General features: G+C 45.7%; 1 protein-coding gene across 4 annotated transcripts in view; it reads right to left on the reverse strand.

Moving 5' to 3' along the window:
- The window catches only part of SUFU (SUFU negative regulator of hedgehog signaling), a 110,055-nt gene that overhangs the window by 29,928 nt on the left and 54,128 nt on the right, over window positions 1-25,999 (reverse strand). For 3 of the 4 annotated variants that reach the window (XM_013975113.2, XM_018041415.1, XM_013975114.2), the window contains exons 4-8: window positions 7,080-7,222; window positions 6,089-6,174; window positions 5,755-5,827; window positions 2,526-2,682; window positions 594-705 (exon numbers count right to left, since the gene is read on the reverse strand). In XM_013975113.2, coding sequence (XP_013830567.1) covers window positions 594-705; window positions 2,526-2,682; window positions 5,755-5,827; window positions 6,089-6,174; window positions 7,080-7,222 — 571 coding nt within the window. The remainder of the gene's footprint in view (window positions 1-593; window positions 706-2,525; window positions 2,683-5,754; window positions 5,828-6,088; window positions 6,175-7,079; window positions 7,223-25,999) is intronic. The other variant, XM_013975115.2, reaches the window with a different exon arrangement.

Raw genomic sequence — 25,999 nt, forward strand, 5'->3', positions numbered from 1 at the left:
AAGGAGAGGTCAGCAGGAAGTAGATCTGACCTCTCGGGTGGTCAAAAATCTCTCCAAAGAGCTCGTGGACAGATAGCAGAGGCCTGAGAGGACTTCCCTTCCCTGGGCCCCCTGGAAGGGAGGCAGGAAGAAGGGCCTCAGCAGCAGGCGTCCAGTCTGGGGCTGGCCAGACAGGGAGGCCCCTGGGGTTGCAGCTATCAGCCGGAGACCAGGCTCCAGGAAGGAAGGAAGGGCAACTCTGGCCGAGGCCGAGATAAGGAGGGGAATGGTGCTCAGCACAATGGGCTCCCACAAGGCTGGGAGGCCCCAAGTCAGATTTCACCCCAACTTGGCCTCCCATCTGCTCACACAGCCCGTGTAAATATTTACTGTTGTTTATATTTCTGGTCTGCTGGGTCCCCTCCGAGGCCCTTATGACCATGATCTGTGTGCCCCAGAGACCCTGAGTCCATCCAGAAAGGCCTCTGGGCATTGTTCTCTCTCATGCAAGCCATAGGGACAGGCTCTGAAGGACAGAACTGCTCCCATGCCCCAGTCTCAGGACACTGCTGTCAGGAAGCTGGACTGACCCCCTCTATGGGTGGGCAACTTACGGGGCCCGGTCGTGGGTGAGGCCGTTCTGTCGCTGAGGGTTGATTGGCGGAAGGACGGGTTTGCTGTTGATCTCAAGTCCTCTCCTCAAGGTCTCCCGGATCTGCTCTGTGTCTGCAATGACATCACCAAGTTACCCAATGGCTCTCTGGGCCCCAGCAGCCCCATTCCCGTCCTTAGAGCCCAGCTCTGCAGATGTGCTGGGAAAAGCCCCCGAGAAGGCTGGTCCTGAGGCCACTCCAGCTATCAGCTGTGAGATCTGAGTGCAGCGTGAGGATACGGGGCAGACAAGGCATCGTGTGCCCCCAAAACTTCTGGTCTGAAGGGCACCACGCTTGTAGAAGACAAGGCCCTGGACCACAGAAGGGCACCTTCCAAGGCAGGGCTCTCTCCTCCACTGTCCTTCCTTTCCTGTGTCACAGGCCCTAGGCTTACCCCTAACATGGGTCCAGACAGTGACTCACAAGACAGCCACTGCCCAAGACCACCCAGGAATTCCGCCCGCTTACTGGATGTAAGTAACGGCTGCAAGTGCTCTGCCGTGAACGGGCAGGCGTCCCTGACACAAGTTTCTGGGTTCAGTGTGGTCAGCTGGTGTCTGGTCTTGCCACCCTTTCCCCTGGGGCCAGGTCAGTGGGATGCTGAGTCATCTTCCCACCTTGGTCCCATCCCAGGGAACCCTGCCTCTCCACAGATCTGCCAAGGACCAGGAGGTAAGAAAGGAGTCTCTTGGTGGAATTATTTCTTTGCAAGATGCTTTGCTGGTCTTCGGGGGTAAAGCTTACTACTCTGGTCCCCTATATTGAGATTTTGGTCTAAGACTTATTTCTGCAAACACACACTAAAAAGCAAATTAATGTTGGTTGATCAAAGGGTGGGCTTAGGGTAGATGCTGAACATGATTAGTGACTTTTCTAGCTGTTTGTTACAGCGTCATGGATCTTACTTAAAAGAATTTTTTAAAAATAGCCAATAATGGTTGAAATTTTGGACAAAGCTGTGAATCCTTCCTTAAATTAGCTCTTTTTCATAAAAGCAACTGAATGAGTCTAATAACTGTACAGTCTCTTAGAGCCTCCCTGGAACTTGGCACATCATTAGAACAAGCAGGAAGGAAAGAAAAGGGTCAGATATTTGCATGAGGGGTTTAAGTTGTTCTTTATGGAAAGAAAACCTTTTATAAGTGCTATCACATGTGTTTGTATTTTATGCAGGACCAAGTATCTTACTCTTCAAAAGATAAAGAAAAGGGGAAGAATAGAGAAAGGAAGTAGAGAGAGCAGCTATAAGCACATCTTTATATACGGCTGCTTTTCTTTTGAAGGTAGTTAGAGATCCCCTTTCTTTAAAACCATGACTATTTCTCTAGCCAAGACTAGCATGGTGAGCTTCCAACAGGAGAGCCATACCCTCCTTCTCCAAGGCCCACTGCCTAGGTTCAGAGGTAAGGGTGCTTGCCCCTGCCCCTTACTTTGTATCTGCAAGACAGTGTGTGTGGAGGGGGTGGGTAAAGTCTATAAACTGGTCTCATACTCAGGCCTTTCCCATCAGAGGCCTGGGCAGGCCTGAGGCCAGTGTGATCCTCGGGTCTGGCATGGCTTTCAGGCTAGAGCTGGGCCCTGTGTCAATTCTGTGGGTGGCCAGGGCTTGTTCTCCTGCACTTGGGTGGACTATGGCCGTTTCCTGTAACTGTTCTAGGGCTTCCACTCACCTCCCTGACCTCAGATTGCAAGGGCCAAATCTAAAACATAATGGTCCCTGCTGGAGGTGCAATGTGAAATGCACACACACACACACACACACACACACACCCCAGGAGAAATGGGCCAGTAAAGCTCTCTCCATTCCACCTTGCTGGAGATCTCACTGGCGGCTTAAATCCTGCCAAGAAATGCTAAAACCCAGCCTGGGCAAGGGGAAGGCGAGGCCCCCACCTTTGCCTGAGAGCCGCCGGGGCTGAGCGCCCACACAGATGCTCCGGCTGTCCTCGTCATCCTCAGGGGGCCGGCTCAGGTCATCCCAGGCACACTTGGCACTGACACCACTCAGATTGGAGCCGTCTGTCTCGATGCCTTTGTCAACTCGCTCCTGCTTGGAAAGAACCAAAGAGCCAGAGTTCCTTCAGCCAACCAGTGGCCCAAGGTCACCACCCATATTTGCTTGCCCATATTTACTCGGCCTCAATAAGAGCTAAGGGCTTCCTTGGTGGCTCAGCGGTAAGAATCTACCTGCCAATGTGGGAGAGGCGGGCTCGACCCCTTGGTAGGGAAGATACCTTGGAGAAGGAAATGGCAACCCACCCCAGTATTCTTGCCTGGAGAATCCCACAGACAGAGGAGCCTGGTGGGCTGCCGTCCATGGGGTCACAAAGAGCTGGACGTGACCAAGCCCGAGCATGAGTAAGAGCTAAGCGTGGGACAGGTGTCAGAAGAACAGGATTCCTGACTATTCTGCACTGGTTACTAACGAATGACAGTCTCTGCCAGCCACTGGGCTCTTCCAGGAGAACCAGCAGTTAGGGGAGCTAGGGAGAATGGAAATCCCAAGGGAAGCTTCTCCTCACTCATTAAATTTCCAGTATAGTGACCTTCACACCTGTTTCAGAGCCCTGACTCTGCCCACCATGTGCTGGCCTGTGGAGCTGACGTAGCAGGGCCGGGAACTACCTCCCGGAGGAAAGGCACAGTTCTTCCTCTGCTGACTGATCACCGGCCCTGCTCCAGAGGCCAGTGTGGAAGCCAGCCATAGGCGGGAGAGACTGGGACTCAGCCCCACCTCTCCAGCCTCACACCTGCAGTTTCTTCTTCCAACAGCAGAGGGTGTGGTCACATGGTGACGAGCCCCCAGAGAGCAGAAGGGCAGGACTTTCCCTGCAGCATCACTGACTTGTTTGGCCAAGGATTCTGGATGGAGATTCTTTTCCATTTCTTAGACTGAACTGGCGGCCAGGAGGGCGGTGAGCATCTGCAAGCCCCACCAGAGGTCCTGCCTTCACACAGGCCTTGACATTGTGGAGACCAAACACTCTCCAAATGGTCTCAAGGAAGAGGTGAACACAAACATCCTGGGATTTCCGGTAAAATACAGTTGTGCTGTTGGGCTTTGGATGAAAGGTCAAAAGCCTTTGGATGAGGCTCCCGCAACCTTGTTCATAAACAGTCATGTGGGCCAAATAAAGCTCCTGAGTCAGGACCTCAATTAGAATCTGCTCCTCCCTGTCTGGGGACCTTCTCCCCATGGCTTCACAGGCCCATACTGGCCTGCTGCTTGGCCGGGAAGCCTGTTCAGAAAGCACAAGGTAAGCCTACAGAGAGGGTCCTTGTTTCTGGACACTGTTAGCAGGTGGCCCTGGCCTGATGCCTCCTTCCCATCAGCCCCCCTCTCCCCATCTCCAGGGCTCCCATCAGCCCAGGCAAAGCTGGGAATTCTGAGCTGACGACAGGGAGTGGCTCTCTGTGCCCTAGGCAGGGGTGTGTGGGTGCTGGTTTGCTCAGGATAGAGTCTATGTTCTTCCTTCTCCACTGGCCACCTTGGGGCCCCTCACCTAAGCAAGAAGCTGAAGACATCTCTTGGCTCAATGAGCTCAGCCCACTTACTTTATGAGTAAACAAGAAAGGGTGAAGACGCCGAGGAGTCTGGGGACTTGTTCCCGCACACAGCTGGCTAGTGGTAGAGTGTGGAGCAAAGGGCCAGGAGCAGCTCTAAAACAAACCAGCTGCAAGTAGACCCCAGAGACACAAGTGAGCACAGAGCAGCTCCCACTGGGTGCACACCGAGGTGCTTTGTTGCTTTTAAAGAACACTAGTGCTCTGGGTCCTGCTGGCTGGCCTTAGGGACGGACGCCTGAAGACTAGAGAGGAGAGCTGTTCTCAGCATGTAGCGCAAGGACAGGCTGCTTACCCTAGTAGCTTAAAGATCAGGTGCTTTCTTAGCACTTGGCACTTAGGACAGGGGCCAAAGCAACAGCCCACAGTGCCCTGTGCTGGATCCCAGTGTGGCTGCAGAACAAGGGCTTAGGGAAACACAGCCATGTGGTTCTGGTTCTTGCATAAGCAAAAGCTACTAGGAAACCAAGTTAAAGGAGAGATAATAGAGGATCCTGGAAGTGATCGGAGAGCTTCAGTGTTCAAGGCACTAGGTAAACAGAGTAGCATCATCTGTGAGTGAGTAGGCTTCTGCCTGAGAACTCCCAGGTCTGCAGTAACGAGCCCAGGGACCACAGGCTACCTGTCTGCCTGCTACCTCTCCCTACCCCCTCCCAGCCTTCCTAAAGGACACTAACTCTTGGCACTAACACAGGCTGCCTGTGGTCTGTGAGATTTCTACAGAGGCATAAAATGTTCAGAGATGGCAATGACTTGCAAAGGGCAAGGGCAAAAGAGAAGGAGGCAGGCACGTGCCAGGCACATTACTGGCTGTCTGCGGTTCCTGTTTCATGAGTAGCCCATAAGAAACAAAGTTATGCTCTACCCAGCTTTCAAAATTCACCTGCGTACAAACAGAGCACTGCTTCTAAAAATTCCAGAGATGACACCGACGCTCTGTACAGGTGGGCCATACACAGCAAGTGGGAACGGCCAACCTGTGTGTATAAACATTTTCTTTTATAGATCAAGGGCTACCAACCTACCCACAGGAGGAGCTCGGCGTCTGACTGCCCAAGATGAAAATGATCTGAAAGAGGGTAGGATCTTTAGACCAATCGGCGCTCAGCCCCGCAGCTGGGCTGTGGGGTCACTGCCACCTGTTCCACTGTCTATCATGGTGTGGCAGTGGCACTAGGGAGGTTTTCTGAAGGGAAGCCCGTGTTCTCCTAAGAAGGGGAACATGGCAGGATGAATTCCAGACAAGCAATACCCGTTATACTGATTTTCTTTCTTGCTGGTGATCCAATTTTGGGGTCAGGTTTATTGATGTATAATTTGCATTCAATAAAATCAATCCTTTTAAAATGCAGGAAAATGTGTTTAGACAGTTTTCCCTGGACTGAAATCTCTGCTCCGTTACGTACTCTGCAGAATTCAGGGAACAAGTTGCATATCATGCCATATTTCTACTCACTCACAAATACAGCTCCTCTGTTTTCCCAGCAGGAAAGCCAGGGTTATGTGGCAGAGGCCTAGGCACAGTGTGCTAGAAACGTTTTCCTCACTCAAGACATACTTGCAAGTGTGGGTCGATCTCAAATATGGTCTCTCCCCTCCGCATGTCAGTTATCAGCCAGGGGCCACCAGCGCTGTGGACAGGAAAGGGGACAGGATGGTAACTGAGGGGTTGGGGCTGATGGGCGGGGTCCGCGGGGTCTACAGCCTTCCCTTCTCGCTGCCCCAGGCCCAGAACACAGGGTACTAGTGGCCAAGGGACAGCCAGGGGTAGTGATCAGGGAGGCCCAGGGTGAAAACCCAAAGTCTGAGCAGTAATGTAAGGGGGAAGGAAGGGCTCCCAACCCCTGACCTGGGGAGCCTGCCCCCACCTCCTGGCGCAGGGGTGCACTCACACGGGTACCGTCCGCAGCAGCTCCAGGATGCCCTGCCCGTTCCACTGCTGGGCTGCGTGGAGCTCCTCAGTGCAGACGCCGACAATCTGAGACCCGAGGACAAAGATGCCATTGTGCGTTAATGGCCATTCCTCCCACCCATCCAGAAGGTCAGCCACACAGGCTCTCTCAGTGTCCCCAAACCTGGGGGACCACAGGCAGGATCTGTGCTCTGAGGTTGATGTGTCCAAAATAGGATGGTTCCCTTAGAAAGGAACAGTGGCCTGACTAGGAGACAGATGGGTCCACAGGAGGGGCATCAAGGTCTGACCCTTGCCCTGCTGTGATGGCTCGGGTCTCTGGATGACACAAAACCAAGCTCCAGATGGCAGAAGAGATAATCAGGGCCCTGCGGACTTAGGATGGGTCCCCAGCCCACGTCTCTGGAAGCAGGGGAGGCCCAGGGAGATGTTCCTGCCCAGTCGAGATCACAGGAATTGTAAACAGAGGAGATTCTGAGGCCCTTCAAGCTCGGAAAGACAACCAGAGGCTGCCAGCAGCTCGCAGAAAAGCTCCCTTCCTTATCAGGGGCTGAACTTTTGAGTAAATCTCAGAGGAAACAACTGGACCTTCACAGAGACCCGCCATGACCACAAGCAGCCTGGTTACATCTCAGGGAGATGCACACTCCCCCGGGTAAGGTCCAGTCCAGCCCCAAGCTGCCCACCGGAGGGGTCCTGGGCCTGCGGCTGTCCAGGTCTTACAAGTTCACAGAAATACCCTCCCCTGCTATCCGCTCAGCTATGGCCACCCTCTCCTACCCAAATGGCCCCGCCCCTGCCCCCGCCCCCGCAGCACATCTCAGCAGATTGAATCAGACCATCTGAATCCACCTGACAGACCATTAGAGGGACTAGAAAGAGGGAGAAGACCAAAAAGAAATGTCCATTCTCTCACCCGCCCTCCCACCCTGTCAGGGAAGGCTGGAGCCCATGTCCAACCTGGGCCTCACCTGGAGGAAGGTAACCACCCCGAAGGGCGTCTGCACAGGCTGCATCTGCGGGTCCTCTGTCAGCAGCATGTGCTGAATTCTTGACTCACTGTTGTCCAAAGGACTGTGCCAAGACACGTGGTCACCACTGCAGAAGGTGTTCTCTGTGGAGAGACATGAGGGTCTTCAGCGTTTGAGGCCTGGCAGCCAGCCCTGGAGCCCAACCTGGGGCCTGAGAAGCCTGGGCTGGGAGGCTCCCTAGCCTTCCAAGGTGGCCCCAGTGAAGGAGGGGAAGCATTCACTCGGATGAGAGCAAAGAGCATGGCTATTTCCCCAAAATCAAATGCATTCCTGCTCGCCAATCCTGCCAGCCTTCGATGGAAAATGACAGGCTGCCAGTGGGGCTGCTTGCTTGGGGGGCCCAACAACTTCTGCAATCTTCACTTCTCCAGCACCTTCACTGGGGGAGTTCAGTGGGGGAAGGGGCCACGATCAGGTCTGCCAAGAAAGAATGAAGTGCTTTACTGTTGGGCCATTCAGCCAGAAGTCCACAGGAAGGCTGGAGGGCCGTGAAAGCCCTTCACCTTGGAAAAACATACTAGGATTTCTGTGCAGTTGCTGCTGCTGCTGCTGTTGCTGCTAAGTCGCATCAGTTGTGCCTGACTCTGCGCGACCCCACAGACAGAAGCCCACCAGGCTCCTCCGTCCATGGGATTTCCCAGTCAAGAGTGCTGGAGTGGGGTGCCATTGCCTTCTCCATCTGTGCAGCTGAAACTGTTCAAATAGGAATCCCCAACCTCGGAGGGCCTTTGAGTTTCCCACAGGCAGAGAGATCCAGGGAATAGCTTCTCAGCAGATGGAGATCTGACCATGCCTCACACACCTCGGCAGAGACATGCAGCCCGGAGGGCCAGTTTCTGCCCTGGAGGACACAGGCTTTGGGCCCAGGCTGCCTAAGAGAAACGTGCAAATACGGCCACCTGATCGTCTCCCTGCTGCCCTTCACATGGGCCCACTGCTTTAAAGAAAGAAGCGTAAGGAGCAGAGCCACAGGGGGAAAATGCCCAGATGCTATGAAGTTTCCTGTTCCCCTGCCTTTCACCTTGGGTTTCCTTCCACAGGTCTTCTGGCATTTACCAGATTGAAAGCATCTACGGGTCCTTTCCATTTCTTCCCCCTTCACATTGTTTTGCACATTTCATTCAAAATTATGTATCCTGGAGATCATTTCATATCAACACATAGAAAGTTACCTCATATTTTCCCCTCAATTATAAATTATTATTTATAAAAAGGATACTGTATTATATTGGTTTAAGGTACACAACATAATGATTTGCTATAGGTATATACTGTTAAATTATTATCACAACAAGCCCATCACCACACAAGATTGTTTTTTCTTGTGATGAGAACTTTTAGGATCTACTCTCTTCAGAACCTTCACATATATAACACAGTATTGTTGACCATAGCCACTCTGCTGTAAATACCTCCATAGAATTTATCTTGTAACTGGAAGTTGTACCTTTTAACTCCCTTTACCCGATTTCACCTACCCGCCCCTCCACCCCTCCTGCAGCCTCCTCTCTCTTCTGGCAACTACCTGTCTATTACGTGTATCTATGAGCTTGGTTTTCACTTTTTCTTTTGTTTGTTTATTTTTTTAGATTCCACACGTAAATGATATCATATGATACTTATCTTTCTTTTTCTGACTTTGTAAATTAATTGACCACATGTGTGGCTTTATTCCTGGGTTCTTTACCCTGTTCCACTGATTTATGTGTCTGTTTTTAATGTTAATACCATACAGTTTTGGTTACTATAGTTTTATGTACAATAACTACTTCATTTCTTATTCTTATTTTTTAAAATAATCATGAAGTAAGTTTGTATTTTTCATTCTGAAGTAGTCAACTACCTCATATTTTATATAACTATTGTAGTTCATACTAACTATAGTTAGTAGTAGAACTAATGTATAGTGGTTCATTGTGGTCTATTACTTATGATCTGGGAATCTGCAACTGTCAAGATCTCATCACTTTTCAATCAACATGTAAAGTCAGGCACAGGGAGAGTCAACTACAAACCCCCAAATTTCCCAATTCCTGCTCGGCCTGCTCCTCCCTGATTTTCTCCCCTTTACAGCAGTATGTGTCTACAAGCAGCATGTGTGATCTGCAAGAAAGAAACAATACAACAGGTAAAAAGACTGGATTAGTAATTAAAAGCTTCCCCCCACAATAAAAGGTCTAGGCCCAATGACTTCAATGTAGATTCTACCAACATTTAGAGAAGAATTAATACCAATTTTTCATAAACTTTTCCAAAAATCAAACACACAAAAAGGTAACACTTCCCAATTCATTCTATGAAGCCCTGATACCAAAACCAAAGGCGTTACAAGAAAAGAAAGTCATGGACCAATATCCCTTATGCACAGACACAAAAATCATCAACAAAAATATCAGCAAACTGAATACAACAACATATTAAATGGCACAATGATCAAGTGAGATTTATCCCAGAAATGTAAAGTTAGTTTAACATGAGAAAATCAATGTAATGTAAATACTACGTCAACAGAATACAGATTTTCTGGAAAATCAAACGATTCTCTCCATAGACACAGAAAAAGCATTCATCAAAATCCAATATTTTTTTTTTTATGACAAATACACTCAAACTAGGAATAGATGAGAACTTCCTCAATCTGTTAAAGGGCACCTACAAAAAATCTACAGCTAACATCATACCTGATGATGAAACACTGAATTATTTCCCTCTAAGATCAACAACAAAACAGAGAGACTGGCTCTCACTGCTTTTATTCAACATGGTATTAGGGGTTCTGAACTTCCCTGGTAGTCCTGTAGTTAAGAATACCCCTGGCAATGCAGGGGATGTGGGTTTGATCCGCGCTTTGAAAAGATTCCACATGTTGTGGGGAGCCCTGGAGCCACAGCTGCTGAAGCCTGTGTGTCTAGAGCCTGTGCTCCACAACGAGAGGAGCCACCACAAGGAGAAGCTTGCACACTGCAACTAGAGAGTAGCCCCTGCTCACCACCACCAGAGAAAGCCCGTGCACAGCAATGGAGACCCAGTGTAGCCAAAAGTAAATGGATAAATCAGTAAAACTTAAAAAGAATAAAATAAAAAAGAAAAGAAGGACTAAGAAGGAATCATTCCCTAGGTTCTAAAAAACAAAACAAACAAACAAACAAAAACCCCTATGGTATTAGAGGTTCTAACCAAGGCAATAAGGTAAGAAAAAGAAATAAACAATTGGATAGACTGACAAGGATATAAAACTATATTTATAGATCACATGATCTTATAATTGAAATCCTAAGTAATCTACTAAAAAAATATCAGAAAAACACAAATTCAGCAAGATTTCAGGATACAAGAATAATAAACAGCTAGCCGAAGAATTTATGCTTTTGAACTGTGGTGTTGGAGAAGACTCTTGAGAGTCCCTTGGACTGCAAGGAGATCCAACCAGTCCATTCTGAAGGAGATCAACCCTGGGATTTCTTTGGAAGGAATGATGCTAAAGCTGAAACTCTAGTACTTTGGCTACCTCATGTGAAGAGCTGACTCATTGGAAGAGACTTTGATGCTGGGAGGGATTAGGGGCAGGAGAAGAAGGGGAACGACCGAGGATGAGATGGCCGGATGGCATCACTGACTCGATGGACGCGAGTCTGGGTGAACTCCGGGAGTTGGTGATGGACAGGGAGGCCTGGCGTGCTGCGATTTGTGGGGTCGCAGAGTCGGACACGACTGAGTGACTGAACGGAAGTGTATATTTCTATACACTAAGAAGAGCAACTTGAAAATGAAATTGATAAAATAATTCCACTCACAACAGAATCAAAAAGAATACAATACTTGGGAATATATTTAATGAAAGAAATATAAAATTTGTACTCTGAAAACTATAAAACAACTGCTGAAAGAAAATAGAGAAGACCTACATAAATGGAAATTGCTCATAAACCAGGAGACTTAATATTGTTAAGATGGCAATATTCCCCAAATTGATCTACAGATTTAATACAGTCCCTATCAAAATGCCAAATGCTCCCCCTCCGTTTTTTGCAGAAATTCACATCCTGATCTTAAAATTCATTTGAAAATGCAAGGGACACAGAATAACCAAAACAATCTTGAAAAAGATGGACGATTTAATCTTTCTGTTTTCAAAACTTGCTACAAAGCTACAGTCACCAAGACAGTGTGGTACTGGCACAAGAATACCATTTGATCATGGTAACAGAATTTATAGAGTCCAGAAACAAACCCTCAAATTTATGGTCAATTAATTTTTGACAAGATAGTCAAGATACTTTAATACAGGAAAGAATACTCTTTTCTGCAAATAGTGATGGAACAACTGAATATCTACATCCAAGAGAATCAAGTTGGATTCCTTTGCTAAACCATAAACAAAACTTAATTCAAAATGGATCATAAACCTAACTATAATAGTTAGAATAACAAAACTCTTAGAAGAAACATAAGAGTAAATCTTCTGTCCTTGAATTAGGCAATGTTCTTAGGTAGATACCAAAAGCACACACAAAGAGAAGATAAATTGGACTTCATTAAAATTAAAACCTGTTGTGATTCAAGAAAGTGAAAAGAAATGAAAATGAAAACCCCAAGGAAATAATCACTTTATACACACTGATTGATTTAGCCGCTAAGTCATGTCCAACTCTTGTGACCCCATGGACTGTAGCCTGCTAGGTTCCTCTCTCCATGGGATTCTCCAGGCAAGCATACTGGAATGGGTTGTTGCTTCCTTCTCTAGGGGATCTTCCTGTGTCTCTCTGCATCGCAGGAGATTCTTTACCAACTGAGCTATGAGGGAAGCCCTCATACATACATTAGGATGGCCATTGTAAAAATAAAAAAATAAAGCAAACAAAAACCTCAGAAAATAACAAGTATTGGTGAGGATTTGGAAAAATTGGATCCCCTCTGCATTAGTGGTGCTGTGCTGTGCTTAGTCACTTGGTCGTGTCCGACTCTTTCTGATCCCCACAGATTGCAGCCAGCCAAGCTCCTCTGTCCATTGGGATTCTCCAGGCAAGAATACTGAAATGGGCTGCCATGCCCTCCTCCCCGGGATCTTCCCAACCCAGGGATTGAACCCAGGTCTCCTGCATTGCAGGCAGATTCTTTACCACCTGAGCCACCAGGGAAGCCCAAGAATACTGGAGTCGGTAGCCTATCCCTTCTCCAGGGTAATTTCCTGACCCAGAAATTGAACCAGGGTTTCCTGTATTGCAGGAAAATTCTTTATCAGCTCAGCTACCAGGAAGCCCATGTAAAATAGTGGAACTGCTTTGGAAAAGTTTGGTGATTCCATGAAATACTAAACATGGAATTACCATATGACCCAACAATGCCACTTATAGGTACATACCCCAGAGAAATGAAAACATGTCCACACAAGGACTTGTACTTGAATGTTCACAGCAGCATTATTCATAATAGCTCAAAGGTGGAAACAACCCAAGTGTCCATCAACTAATGAATGAATAAATAAAATGTGGTATATCCACACAATGGAATATTATTTGGCAATACAAAATACTGAAGTTTTGATACATGCCACAACATGAACAACATAGCAAAAACATGATGCTAAGTGAGAAGCCAGTCATGAAAGGCCATGTGTGATTCCATTTATACAGAATGTCCCGAGTAGGCAAATCTATGGAGATAGACAGATTAGTGGTTTCCTAGGGCTGGGTTGGGTAAGGGGGAATGGGAAGTGACTGGTCTTGGGCTGCTTTTTGGGGTAATGGTCTCACAGCTGTGAACTACAGAATATGTGAATTATATTTCTGTAAAGGTGGTTTTTAAGAAGAAGAAAGAAAATACAGCCGGTAAAAGGGAAGAATCTTGCGGGAGAAGAAAAGTGGAATAAACAAGGCCTCTGACGGTCGCTACTTTCATAGGTAAAGTGGCCTGACCTGGGAGAAACCTGAGTCGTGGTGCCCAGACTTCACAGCATTCTATAGTCCACCTATACGATCACCCACCCCATTTTCATTTTCTACAAAGGAAAGGATCCTCAAGATTGCCCAAGGTTGTGGAGCAAGCCAGTGAGGATGGGCACAGCGCAACACTGCCCACACTTCTGAGTCACCCGTAACATCCATCAGGATTTTCAACATATCTGTGTACACCCATCCCATTGCCTACCTGTATTTCCCTCCTAAAACTGACTCACTTTTTTAAACCAACAAACTTACTTTAAAAGGAAATGTCATATCACTATACTACATAAGGAAAACAGAAAACCAATCTTGCTCATCATAAAGTGGAAGATAATTTTGATAACTTCAAAATAATTTAATGAAAAAAAGTTAATAATTTATAACTGATACTGCTGTCTATCTAACATTGTTAAAAACTGAAATAAACAAGGATCAAAGACTGTTAAAGGTTTAAAGAGTCATATCAAACTGACAAACTCAGCAGGATTGAATCAGAACTGAAGAGGGAAGACAGTCCTCACTAGTCACAGTATTGAGTGTTTTGTCCAGTTACCGTCTAAAATCTCTTGCTGGCTTTGGCAACCCTGGCCAACTGGCTAATTTGCAGGTGGGAAGGCTCTGTCCCATTTGCCTCTGCTGCGTGCTTGCTCGTGCTAAGTCACTTTAGTCGTGTCCAATTCTGTGTGACCCTGTGGACTGTAGCCCACCAGGCTCCACTGTCCATGGCATTCTCCAAGCAAGAATACTGGAGTGGGTAGCTATTCCCTTCTCCAGGGGAGTCTTCCCTACCCAGGGATCAAACCTGTGTCTCTTACATCTAACCTGCACTGGTGGGCATGTTCTTTACCACTAAGTGCCACCAGGGAAGCCTATTTGCCCCTGTGACCCTGGGCAACTTGCCCAATCACAGTCTCTAAGCCCTTCCACATCTGTAAGTAGGAAATAGTGTGCCTACTCAGTGCGTCTTGCACTGGAGCAAGTTATCACTCCTGTACTGGAACACTGCTACTTCCATCTCGGTCTAAGTCCCTTTACCAGAAAACAGGACAGGCCACAGAACCTGTAGCTAATAGCAACTGCCAGTAGGTGGCACCATTGCTCCTGGATTAAGGAAGAGTGTGGCCAGCTCCCTCCAGCGCCCCACCTCTAAGCTGACTTTGGCTGGAAACAGGGAAGAGGCTACAGAGGTTTGGAGTTATGACCTTTATTAACCAGAATTAACATCAATTTAAAAATACATGCTGTACAAAGCTACACTGTTTAAATGAAATACGAATGACGAAAAGCAACTCTGTACAGACAGTTTGGGAAGGGGTTGACTTTAGTCAGCTGGGAGACAGACCCAGGTTGCAGTTCCAGAACCAACACACCAGCCTGTGTGATCCGGAGTGAGACGGTCTTAACTACCCACAGGAAGGTTTAGAGAGCACGTATTTAACAACCTCCCAGACCTGCCTGCTGGGGGAACCAGACTTTTGAGCTCTGCTGTGGCCAAGAAACGGTCTTTCTTAACAATGAAAGAGCCTTGGTCACAGTTTTCAAGCCTGGGACAAAGCCACAATGGGCTCATTCTTGAGTCCGGCCTGGTCTTCATGCCCCGGATGCTCAGCCCCATTCTGTGTGGAGCCACCACGGCCTCTGCTCTCAGGCCCAGCGCCCACCCTGGGAAGGCCTCAGCCCCGGCAGAGGGGTTTTCAAATGCTAATATTGCCTCGGTTGGAGGCCCAGCTGTTCAGCCCAGTGGTTAGAGGAGTTCGCTCCCTCTCCCTTCCTCTCTTTGGTCCCCTCAAGTGTCCTTACCCAGACATCCCCAGGAACCCCACCCAAACTGCACAGCAGAGGGGCTGCCAGGAGGTGTGAAGGTGGGCAATTCCAGGTGAGGCCTGGAGGCCACTTCACATTCCCTCCCTCTTTCTCTCCACTCTGTCTCCCAGTACCATGTTGTAGTACCATCCCGCTGCTGCAGCCTGTTTGGAAAATTCACACCACTCCAGGGTGGCATAGGATCCAAAAAATACTCGCTTCAGTTCTGCCCCTTGCTCAGTTTAAAGAAAGCTTTCATCACTGGATGTCTCTTTCTCCAGTAACAAACAACTCCCTGGCAAGAACTCTTAAAAGGTTGGCGCAGGAGGGCGCGTATGGCTGTGCAGATTCTAACTGACCCCTTGAATTGGCTGTCACCCTACCCCACCTCGCGAACATCCAGCTTTAGTCATGGTGGTTTGAAGTTGGAATGTGCTAGATAGAAGTTAGCAAAATCTAGGGAAATGGATTGCAGAAGAAAACAGCTATTGTTTGCAAAATAATGAGTGCTGCCTTTAAAACACTGAGAAACAAATGTGTTCTTCAAGAGTTCTTAAGTCATCCCAACTCTGGAGAGTGACTGTCTCCATTCTGCGTGGAAGTATAGGATGAGCTCCCCGTCTCCCCCACCCCCCATCTCAGTGGCCAGAATCCATAAGCTTGGTCTGAGGAGAACGGGTTAATGTTGTCTCCTGGAGCCTCAAAGACAGGGTTTCTCGTGGAGGATGCCAGAAGTACCCATGCTTGCGGATGGTTACCTGTGTTCCAGACATGAAGAGCAAAGGCAGGAAACCCAACTGAACTGGGACAGGTGTCAAAGGGGTGGCAGGTCTGCAAGAGGTGTTTCAGGGAGCGGAGGAAAACAAAAGGCGGCCCAAAGCAGGCTGGTAGACTGGAGTCTGTCAACTTTAGGGTCAAACTCTGAACAATGGGGTTACCGTCATCATCTTTCCATCCCTCTCGTCTTCTTGGTACTCACAAATCACTTTGATGATGAAGCCTTCCGTGCCTCCCAAATGAAGACACAGAGCTGGTTCCTAAGACAGCTAAGCAGTTCTTCCCTGAAATGCCAGGGAATATGGCATGTTCTGACACAGATGGCCGAGTGGGAAGGTCAGTGGCCTCCCCTGTCTCAGAAAGTCCCAGTATCAAACCAACATTCCAGGTAGGGAGAATCTGGCAATGGCCTCACCCCCTCTCCTTCCTGAGAAGGCCCACTGTGGGCTGCTGGAGCTGGGCCCAGAGAAGGCCTCCTCTGAGGTTGGAAGAGAGCCCCTTCAAGTCAACTGAAGGCCCATGAACTGCAATACATTAAATGGGCAGAAACACAAGTCTGTACAGGCCTGAGCAGCCTCCAGATGCCCCAGCAGGAGGAAGAGGCAGCCTGGGGGTTTTACTGAATGAGCCAGGCCTAGCCGTGGTGGTGGAGGGGATGAAGTTCAAAGTCAGCCCTATCAGCCTCTGGCCAGCCCAGATGCTCCTAACTGAAGCCACTTAGTCTGCCCACTGGCCCCACTGGATCTCCATGTAATCCTGTCCTAATTTCTAAGCCCTGGTGCTTTCTCCTTGCTTGTTCTAAGCCAAGCTGTAGGGAAAGGAGTGGGGTTGTATATTGCCTCATCTATTTGTGTCATGGTAGATTTCTAGAAATGAGGAGCCTCCAACATTTCCTGAGGTCATGGAGTGTAGGACATCTTGATGTCACCGCCACAGATTACATTTCTGGAGCCCTTAACACACCTATGAGATGTGTGCTCATTCTGGGGAGAGGGCACCCCAGGCATCAAGCAGAGGGCACTGTCCTCACTGTCCCAGCACCCTCAGACCCAGAGCCTCCTGTGGGCCTCCTCTACCTCCATCCAAAAGCACCCGCCAAAGGAAGGGAACAGACCTTCTTGCTGGGAAAGATCAGCGCTCACCTTTTTCTGGCAACGGCAACTCTCCTTCTTCTAGGGAGCCAAATAAAGTCATGAGCGGACACTTCTCTGCCCGCCTGCCCAGACTCCCCAGCTCCAAGCCACAGCTGAGTTCAGTTCGGAGCCCTGCAGCACTGGTGAGACCTCGCCTACCCTAGGGAGTCTGGATGGCAGCTGAGAACAATATGTATGTGTATCACATAGAAGCAAAAAACTGACTGCGTCCTGGCTACCTCCCCTTTAACGCTTGAGTGCTGTAAGTGGACAGTATAAGGGGGACACGGGAGTTTAGAAGCTTCGATTGGTATGGAACAACAGAATCTGGCACCCTTGCCCTCTGAGCACACATGCACAGCAGACTAGGAAGGAGATTCCAGGAGCCGGGTTGCACAATCGCCCCGCTGCAGCCCTTCAAATCACACTCCTCCAAAGAAAGGCCGAGACAGGATTCTTTCTTTAAGAAAGACGGAAATAACCACAAAACAAACAAACAGTGTGTGGAGGCAGGAGAGAGACAGATTGCTTGTACGTGTGTTAACGGGCTTTCATGGCCAGCAGGCAAAGTTCTTCATAGCTGGGTGGATGGTGTCAAGCTTTTCCAACCTGGTCAAGGGGTGGAGGCAAGAATTGAACCCCCTCTCCCACCTTTTAAAAATCCTGAAGGCAATGTCTCAAGACTGGAAAAGTGAACCTGAGTGTTTGGTTAGAGAGAGTCCTTAAACTAGTTCTGTGTGACATTAATCTGGCTCAATGTGGCTGCAAGACACGGCTGGGGAAGTGGGCGTGCCATACCACTTGATTAAGTCAGGAAGAGCAAGAGGAGACGTGCTTGTTCTTACAAAACTGAAGGTGAAAGGAAAGGATATTCCTTCTAGGTTTCGTCCAGAATCAAAGGAATTGCCACGGATTGGAAAGCCAGTCGAAGGAGACTCAAAATTGTTTCCCTATGTATTTGCTCAACAACCTCTGGCTCTCCACCTTCCTCCCCCCTCCTCAAAGACACAGATACAAAGGCAAACGGTGCAGGGGAAGGAAGATTCCTTTCATAACAGAGAAACTCAGCAAAATTAGTGCAGGAGGGGGCTGGTGGGCTGCCAGTGGCCCCCAGGTTCCTCCCCCAAAAGCGAGTCTCAGGACGGGCTCTCTGTCTGGTAGTGGGAATGACCCCAGAGGCCGACAGTAGATCCCGGACACTCCATATCCATACACACAGGGTCCCAGTGCGACACCCTCATTCTCCCCGTGTGGATGGCGAGGCCCTTGACTGCAGTGGGAGCTCATAGGGATCTATCTGCCACGGGTAGCAGCTGTCACTAGTCAAATCCTGTTCCTCCACCCACCATGGCCATGCCCTCCTGTAAGGAATTCAGGGCCTTCCAGAGAGCCCTGAGTCCTAAACTGGCAGATGCGTTCATTTCTCTCTTAAAGCAGCTCCATGTGTTTAGACATCTATCAGAATGTAAAGGCGGAGTCTTCTGCCCAGAGGCTAGTAACTGGCCAAAACCTGTCCGTGCTCCTCTCACTCTCATGAACTGGCACAGAGGACTCGCCACCTACACACAGAGCAGATTCCAAGCGCCTTTGTTCCAAAAGCCAAAATAACAAAAAAGATTTTAAACTTGCAACCCCTACGTACATTTCAACCCCTCAAAATGCCAAGAGATGTTTTAAAGTTTTAAAAATCAAGTGCATGTTTCTACTCCTGCCTCTTTCCTAAAGAGAATAGTATTGAAATTCACAGGAAAATCCATTTAGTTGCTAATGCTTCCATGGTGGCTCAGTGGTAAAGAATCCTCCTGCCAATGTTGGAGACGCAGGTTCGATCCCTGGGTCGGAAAGATCCTCTAGAGAAGGAAGTGGCAACCCACTCCAGTATTCCTGTCTGGGAAATCCGATGGACAGAGGAGACTGGCAGGCTATAGTCCATGGGGTCACAAAAGAGTTGGACACGACTTAGCAATTAAACAACAACAAATATGTAAACTAGCACAGTCACTGTGGAGGGCCACATGGCAGAAACTATTAATAAAGATACATTCCCTTTGACTCAGTCATTCTACTTCTTAGCATCTACCCTGGAGCAGAACACTTGCCCAAGGAGGAATGAACAAGGATGCTTGCAGCATCGGTACATTGTTTGTGATCATGGAAAAAGTGAAACATCCTGAATGTGCATCACTAAGAAAACGGTTAAATGATGGCCTAAACATGCTACCAAATCATAGGCAACAGTAAAAAAGAAAAAAATAGATAAACTTCATATTTTGACATGGAAAGATCTGCAAGACATACCTATCTGTGAAGAACAGTACCATTTCACTTACATTAAAGAAGGGGAAAAAAAAGTAAACCCATTTCATTTCTTTAGGTACCTAGAAGAAGGTGAATACATAGAAAAAAGTGTCTAGATGTTCATACAGATAAATGGCTTTTTTTAGGGAGGGGCCTGAGATTGGGTTGTGTGGTTAAGGAGGGCTTTATCTGTAGAATCTGAATTTTTAGCCTCCAAAAATGTACTTACATATTATTAATACACTTAAAAAAATAAAATCAGAAAGAACTCCTCCTTGATACCTCAGACATGCCTCAGGAACTCTGTGTGCAGTGACACAGATCTGGCCCAGCCAGGAAGCTAGGGGGCCACCCTTGGCTCACATCTAACATGTCACCAGTGGCACTTTCACCATCTAAGCTTTTAAATTCTTAAATAAATGCTCCACCTTCTAAATTAACCAGACTGATGATGCTGGTCCTGTTGCCACAGATTTCAAACTTTTCCTGTTACTTTATTTTTCTTCTTCTCTTGGTGGTTATGGTCAGTTACATAAAAACAATCCCCTTTCTCTCCCTTGCAACTTTTGTTCTTAGTCCTATTTCTGTACACTGGTTCTTACTAGCACTTCTAGCATTCTTACTGCTTTACCGCTCAGGGTTAACATTGCTCTTAAGAAGTCTAAAATCTTAGGATATTATTTTACATTTCTATTAATAGTCTGTTTTTATGCTCTTTGAGATACAAGATCTCTGGGGACAAGGACAAGATCTGTTAAGTGATTTTGTTCATGATACTTTGACAATCAACATTTGCTATTTGACCATTTTAATAATAAAGTCAACTGTTTTCTTCAAAAAAAAGAAAAAAAGGTCTAAAATCTAAGATCTGTAGACACAGCTATAGACCAACAACCTGACAAGCCCAGGTGAAGATGACCACACATACCTGCTATGCTCATTTGTTAGGATAAACAGAGCAGAAGCACTCTTACTACGGAACAAAGCTGCATTCGTATCTCTGAGTCAAAGAACTTTAGCACAGCCCTCATTCTGCCTAAATTCCAGAGGAAGGGCATTTTGCTCCTTTGCAGAAGTCTGGAAGCCTGGAGGGACACTCTAAGGTACCTTTTTGCTTTGTTGTCATTTTGTACTTGCTTTGGGAGTGCAGAGAGGTGTACCGTTGGCACGCACAGACTAGGAAGGTGCAGATAAAACAACCATCTCTGTTTTTCCTTCAGCAAAGAGGATGGTGAAGACAGGATGTGGCTCCAGTTCCTTTCAGGGGAAGAACCTGGTTCTGCCCAGGCTTTATGTACATAAAGCATTTGGTTTCCAACGAATATGAAGAGAGAAACCTTCTGGAACCAGGTAAGAAGTTACATAGGTAAGAAAAGCAAGTCCTCTCTCAAGTGCCATCCTCATTTAAGAAAACATGTCTGCCCTCCTCCCAGCTATGAGTTCAGATGTAAGCAAGGTGGAACCATTCAATGGCAGGCCTGGGGTGGAGCTCAGGCTTCACCCCAGTACTCTCAGGAAGAAGTCATTCCTTAGTGAGTCACTAGACGCAGTCAGGCGGCAGGGGAAACTGATGAATCAATCAAACCAAAACCAGTGAACTTCAACCCTTCTCCCAACCACCAACCACACTGAAACAGGAGAAAGGAAAGCATTACAGTACAGCAATGACCTGAGTAGTAGAGAACATAATTTTCAAGTTCTTTCTTACTTAATCTGCTAAGACTTGGCCAGCCCACTATATAGCTTTGTACTTCAAATCTCTCCAAACTACATTAAAATATTTACATATATATTTTTGCAACTCCTGGTCTGAAACTTAGGCTTAGAAACAAACCAAACAACTTGTCAAGGTGAATTTTCAACCAGTAGAGAAAATAATACAATAAATTCCCAAATATCACTTAGCTACAATAATTATCAACTCTCATGGGCAGGTCTAAATCATCTATAACTACTCCCCCAGCTTCCACCCTAACCTTATATGATTACTCTGAAGTAAATCTCAGATATTATATCAATTCACCCATGAATATCTTAGTTTTGATCTCTAAATGCTAAGGACACTTTTTAAAGCATAATCACAATTATAGGCATCAAACCTAAAAAATTTGACAGTAGTTTCTGATTATCACATATTAAAGTTATTGTTCAAATTGATCTTCCATAAATGTCTTTGACAGTTGGTTTGATCAAATTACTATTCAAACAAGGACCATACAATGTATTTAGATGCGCTGTGCTGTGCTTAAGTCACTCAGTCGTGTCTGACTCTTTGTGACCCTATGGACTGTAGCCCACCAGGTTCCTCTTTGTCCATGAGGATTCTGCAGGCAAGAATACTGGAGTGAGTTGCCATGCCCTCCTCCTCTTCCCAACCCAGGGATCTAACCCATTAGATGGTTTACTTTTTAAGCCTTCTAATCTCAAAGTTGTTGTTGTTGTTTTTTTTTTTTTCTTTTTTTCTCCTTGTTGAAGGAAACAGGTTTTTTGTCCAGTAGAATTTCCCAGTCAGAATTTTGCTGTTTGCATCCTCATGGTATTATTCAGCATGCTGCTCTATCCCTTGATGTTTCTTGTAAACACCAAAGGTTAGAGCTAGATTGTGATGTTAGCAGACAGTTTTTGCGACCTTCTAATATTTCATTAGAAGGTCGCAAAAACTATTCCATCATTCTTTATAGCTTTTTTAGCTGGAAATCATTTCTAAAGTTATCTTGAGGTAATTTTTACGGGAAAGGCAGATCAAATGTGTGGCTCTTTTCCTTTATTTGCTAGTTTTCAGAATGATAAATGGTCGTATCTTCTAAAAAGATGATCAAATGAGGTTCTTCTGGTTTGATTGCCTTTTCTTAAAAATTTATTTTACTGAAGTTGGTAGATTTACAATGTTATGTTAATTTCTGCTGTACAGCAAGCTAATTTAGTTATACATATATGTATATATATTGAATATACTGATTATATTATATATATACACATAAATATATTGACACTGATATATTCAAGATCAGAGGTGTTGAATATAGCTTCTATGCTATACAGCAGGACCTTGTTTGTTTACCTTTTTAACTATTACTATGAACACAGATGTTTTAAAAGATTTTTTTTTGGCTGTGCTTGGTCTTCGTTGCTGCCCAGGCTTTTCTCTAGTTGGATATGTTGTGAATTTCTTTTGCTACATTTTGCTTTGAATTTATAGGCCAACTTTAAGGAAGCCCCCATGATTCCCCACCCCCTGGTGTCCATATCCTGTATTCTCTCCCTTTGAACATGGGCAAGACCTGCAACCTGTTGGTTTCCAAGAGAACATGAAAGTGAAGGGATTTTACACATTATTAAGATCTCTAATCATTTGATTTTTTAATTTTTTTCTTGTACTGAAATACACGTAAAATAAAATTTACCATCTGAACAATCTAAGTGAACAATTCAATACTATGTACATCCACCTTGTTGTGCAAACAATCTCCAAAACTCTTCTCCTGCAAAACTGAAACTTTGTACCCACTAAACAACAACTCCCAATTCTCCACTCTCTCCTGCTTCTGGCAATCACCATTTTACTTTTTGTCTCTGTAAAGCTGACTACTCCAGGTACCACATATAAATGGAACCATCCAATATTCGTCCTTTTGTGACAGGCTTAGTTCACTTAGAATAATGTCCTCAAGGCTCATTCATGTTGTAGAAAGCATCACAATTCCCTTCCTTTTTAAGGCTCTTTATTTTCTACTCTACGTATACACTACATTTTATCCGTCCATTCTTCTGTTGATGGGCACTGGGTTGCTTCTACTTTTTGGCTCCTGTGAATAATGCTGCTATGAACATGGGTGTATGACTAACTCATGGAGACTCTGCTTTTCAATTCTTTTGGGTATGTACCTGGAAGTGGAATTACTTAACCATATAGTAATTCTCTGTTTAATTTTTCGAGAAACCTCTGTACTATTTTCCCCAGTGGCTGTACCATTTTACACTCACACCAGCGGTGCATGAGGTTTCCAGTTTCTCCACATCCTCGTCAACACATTATTTTCTGGTGTTCTCTTTTTCCTTTTAGCAGTTGTCATCCTAATGGATATAAGGCCCAACCAAATGATTCTGACTTAATTATAGGGGAGATAATTCTTGGTGTACTTGAGTGAATTAGGTGAAAACTCTTAAAAAAAAAAAAAAAGGACTGTTGAGCTACAAACACACACACACACACCAGAGACTCTGCACTGCTGGCTTTGAAGAAGCAAGCTGCGTTGAATCCTACAGCCATAAGGAAAGGAATTCTGCCAACAACCTGAGAGAACTTGGAAGCAATCTCTCCCCAGTATAGCCTCCAAATAAGGATGTAGCCTGCAGCCATTTCCATATCAGCCTTGTGAGACTCTAACCCGAGGACCTGTCAAAGCTAGGTCTAGACCACTGACCCAAAGAAACTAATAATAAACATGTGTTAAGTCATTAACTTTGTGAAAATCAGTTTTATAGCACAGAAAACCAACACAGGAAAAATGTTCATTTTGGTTTTTGTTTTATAATTTTTTTCAGAAGATAGACACCTTTCATTTTTCAATATTAAGTAGTAATGTCATTTTCTCCATTACTGATATGCATTAACAATCTTTAAACAAAGCAAACAAGACAATCTTCTCATCTAGAAATCTTCACTGTATTATTACACTTTCTTACTCAAATTTCCTGAATGCTTTTGTAGAATATAATGACCAACAGCAAGGAGATCAAACCAGTCAATCCTGAAGGAAATCAGTCCTGAATATTCATTGGAAGAACTGATGTCGAAGCTGAGGCTCCAATACTTGGGCCACCTGATGCAAAGAAGTGACTCATTGGAAAAGACCCTGATACTAGGAAAGATTGAAGGCAGGAAGAAAAGAAGACGACAGAGGATGAGATGGTTGGATGGCATCACCAACTCGATGGACACGAGTTTGAGCAAGCTTCAGGAGTTGGTGATGGACATGGAAGCCTGGCGTGCTGCAGTCCATGGGTTCGCAAAGAGTCAGACACGACTCAATGACTCAACTGAACTGAATGAAGATCAAATACATCTGGTTATAAACTACCAAATTTATACAATGTGAAATATAGATCAATCACATTCTATCTTATAAGGAGTATTTTGGTAATATTATAGGCTTTTTTGTTTGTTTGCTTTGTAATTAAATAAAATTTACATCACTCCAAAAACCTAAAAACAAAGTCTATTTAGAGAAATCTGGCTTCCTCTCCATTCTGTTCCTTTTCTCATAGATCATCATTTAAAAAATAATACGGTTTATCCTTCCACTTAAAACATATAAAGAAAAACATGTTTTCTTATATAAATAACTTACTATACATATTTTTCTCCACATTTCTTTTTTTTTTTTAAGATTGCAGAGCCTGTAGTTTTATTTTGGTCACAACATTACCATATATTTGATTCTATATCCCTGAATATTCAACAACTTTTTATGCTATGTTAAAAAGAAATTGCTTTGCTTTGACACATTTGCCTGCCATTCTGAGTAACAACTCTGAGGCCACTGCCCCGGCCTTCTGCATGAGGCAGTTCCACTGATTATCCTCAAGAGTGTTATCCTTATTACCACCAAATCTTTTATTGTACAGATAGAATGATAAGCATACATATTCTTAAACATAACTCCTTAATATATATTGAAATATCTGAAACGGCTGGATTTATACATTTTAAGAGACATCTTGCTAACACAGTGTATTCTACTTACATAACCAAGATCATAAATCTATAAACCATGCTGTATGAATTACAAGTACCTGTACTTTACCCTACAGTAAACTGACTGCCTTTGACTGTGTGGATCACAATAAACTGTGGAAAATTCTGAAAGAGATGGGAATACCAGATCACCTAACCTGCATCTTGAGAAACCTATATGCAGGTCAGGAAGCAACAGTTAGAACTGGACATGGAACAACACACTGGTTCCAAATAGGAAAAGGAGTATGTCAAGGCTGTATATGGTTACCCTGCTTATTTAATTTCTATGCAGAGTACATCATGAGAAACGCTGGGCTGGAAGAAGCACAAGCTGGAATCAAGACTGCCAGGAGAAATATCAATAACCTCAGATATGCAGATGACACTACCCTTATGGCAGAAAGTGAGGAGGAACTAAAAAGCCTCTTGATGAAAGTGAAAGAGGAGAGTGAAAAAGTTGGCTTAAAGCTCAACATTCAGAAAACAAAGATCATGGCATCTGGTCCCATCACTTCATGGCAGATAGATAGGGAAACAGGGGAAACAGTGGCTGACTTTATTTTTCTGGGCTCCAAAATCACTGCAGATGGTGACTGCAGCCATGAAATTAAAAGACGCTTACTCCTTGGAAGAAAAGTTATGACCAATCTAGATAGCATATTGAAAAGCAGGGACATTACTTTGCCAACAAAGGTCCATCTAGTCAAGGCTACGGTTTTTCCAGTGGTCATGTATGGATGTGAGAGTTGGACTGTGCAGAAAGCTGACCACCAAAGAATTGATGCTTTTGAACTGTGGTGTTGGAAAAGACTCTTGAGGGTCCCTTGGACTGCGAGGAGATCCAACCAGTCCATTCTGAAGGAGATCAGTCCTGGGATTTCTTTGGAGGGAATGATGCTAAAGCTGAAGCTCCAGTACTTTGGCCACCTCATGCGAAGAGTTGACTCATTGGAAAAAGACTCTGATGCTGGGAGGGATTGGGGGCAGGAGGAAAAGCGGACAACAGAGGATGAGATGGCTGGATGGCATCACCGACTCAATGAATGTGAGTCTGAGTGAACTCCGGGAGTTGATGATGGACAGGGAGGCCTGGTGTGCTGCGATTCATGGGGTCACAAAGAGTCGGACACGACTGAGCGACTGAATTGAACTGAACTGAAACTAACT

This window comes from Capra hircus, chromosome 26, assembly GCF_001704415.2.
Source record: "Capra hircus breed San Clemente chromosome 26, ASM170441v1, whole genome shotgun sequence".
Lineage (NCBI taxonomy): Eukaryota > Metazoa > Chordata > Mammalia > Artiodactyla > Bovidae > Capra > Capra hircus.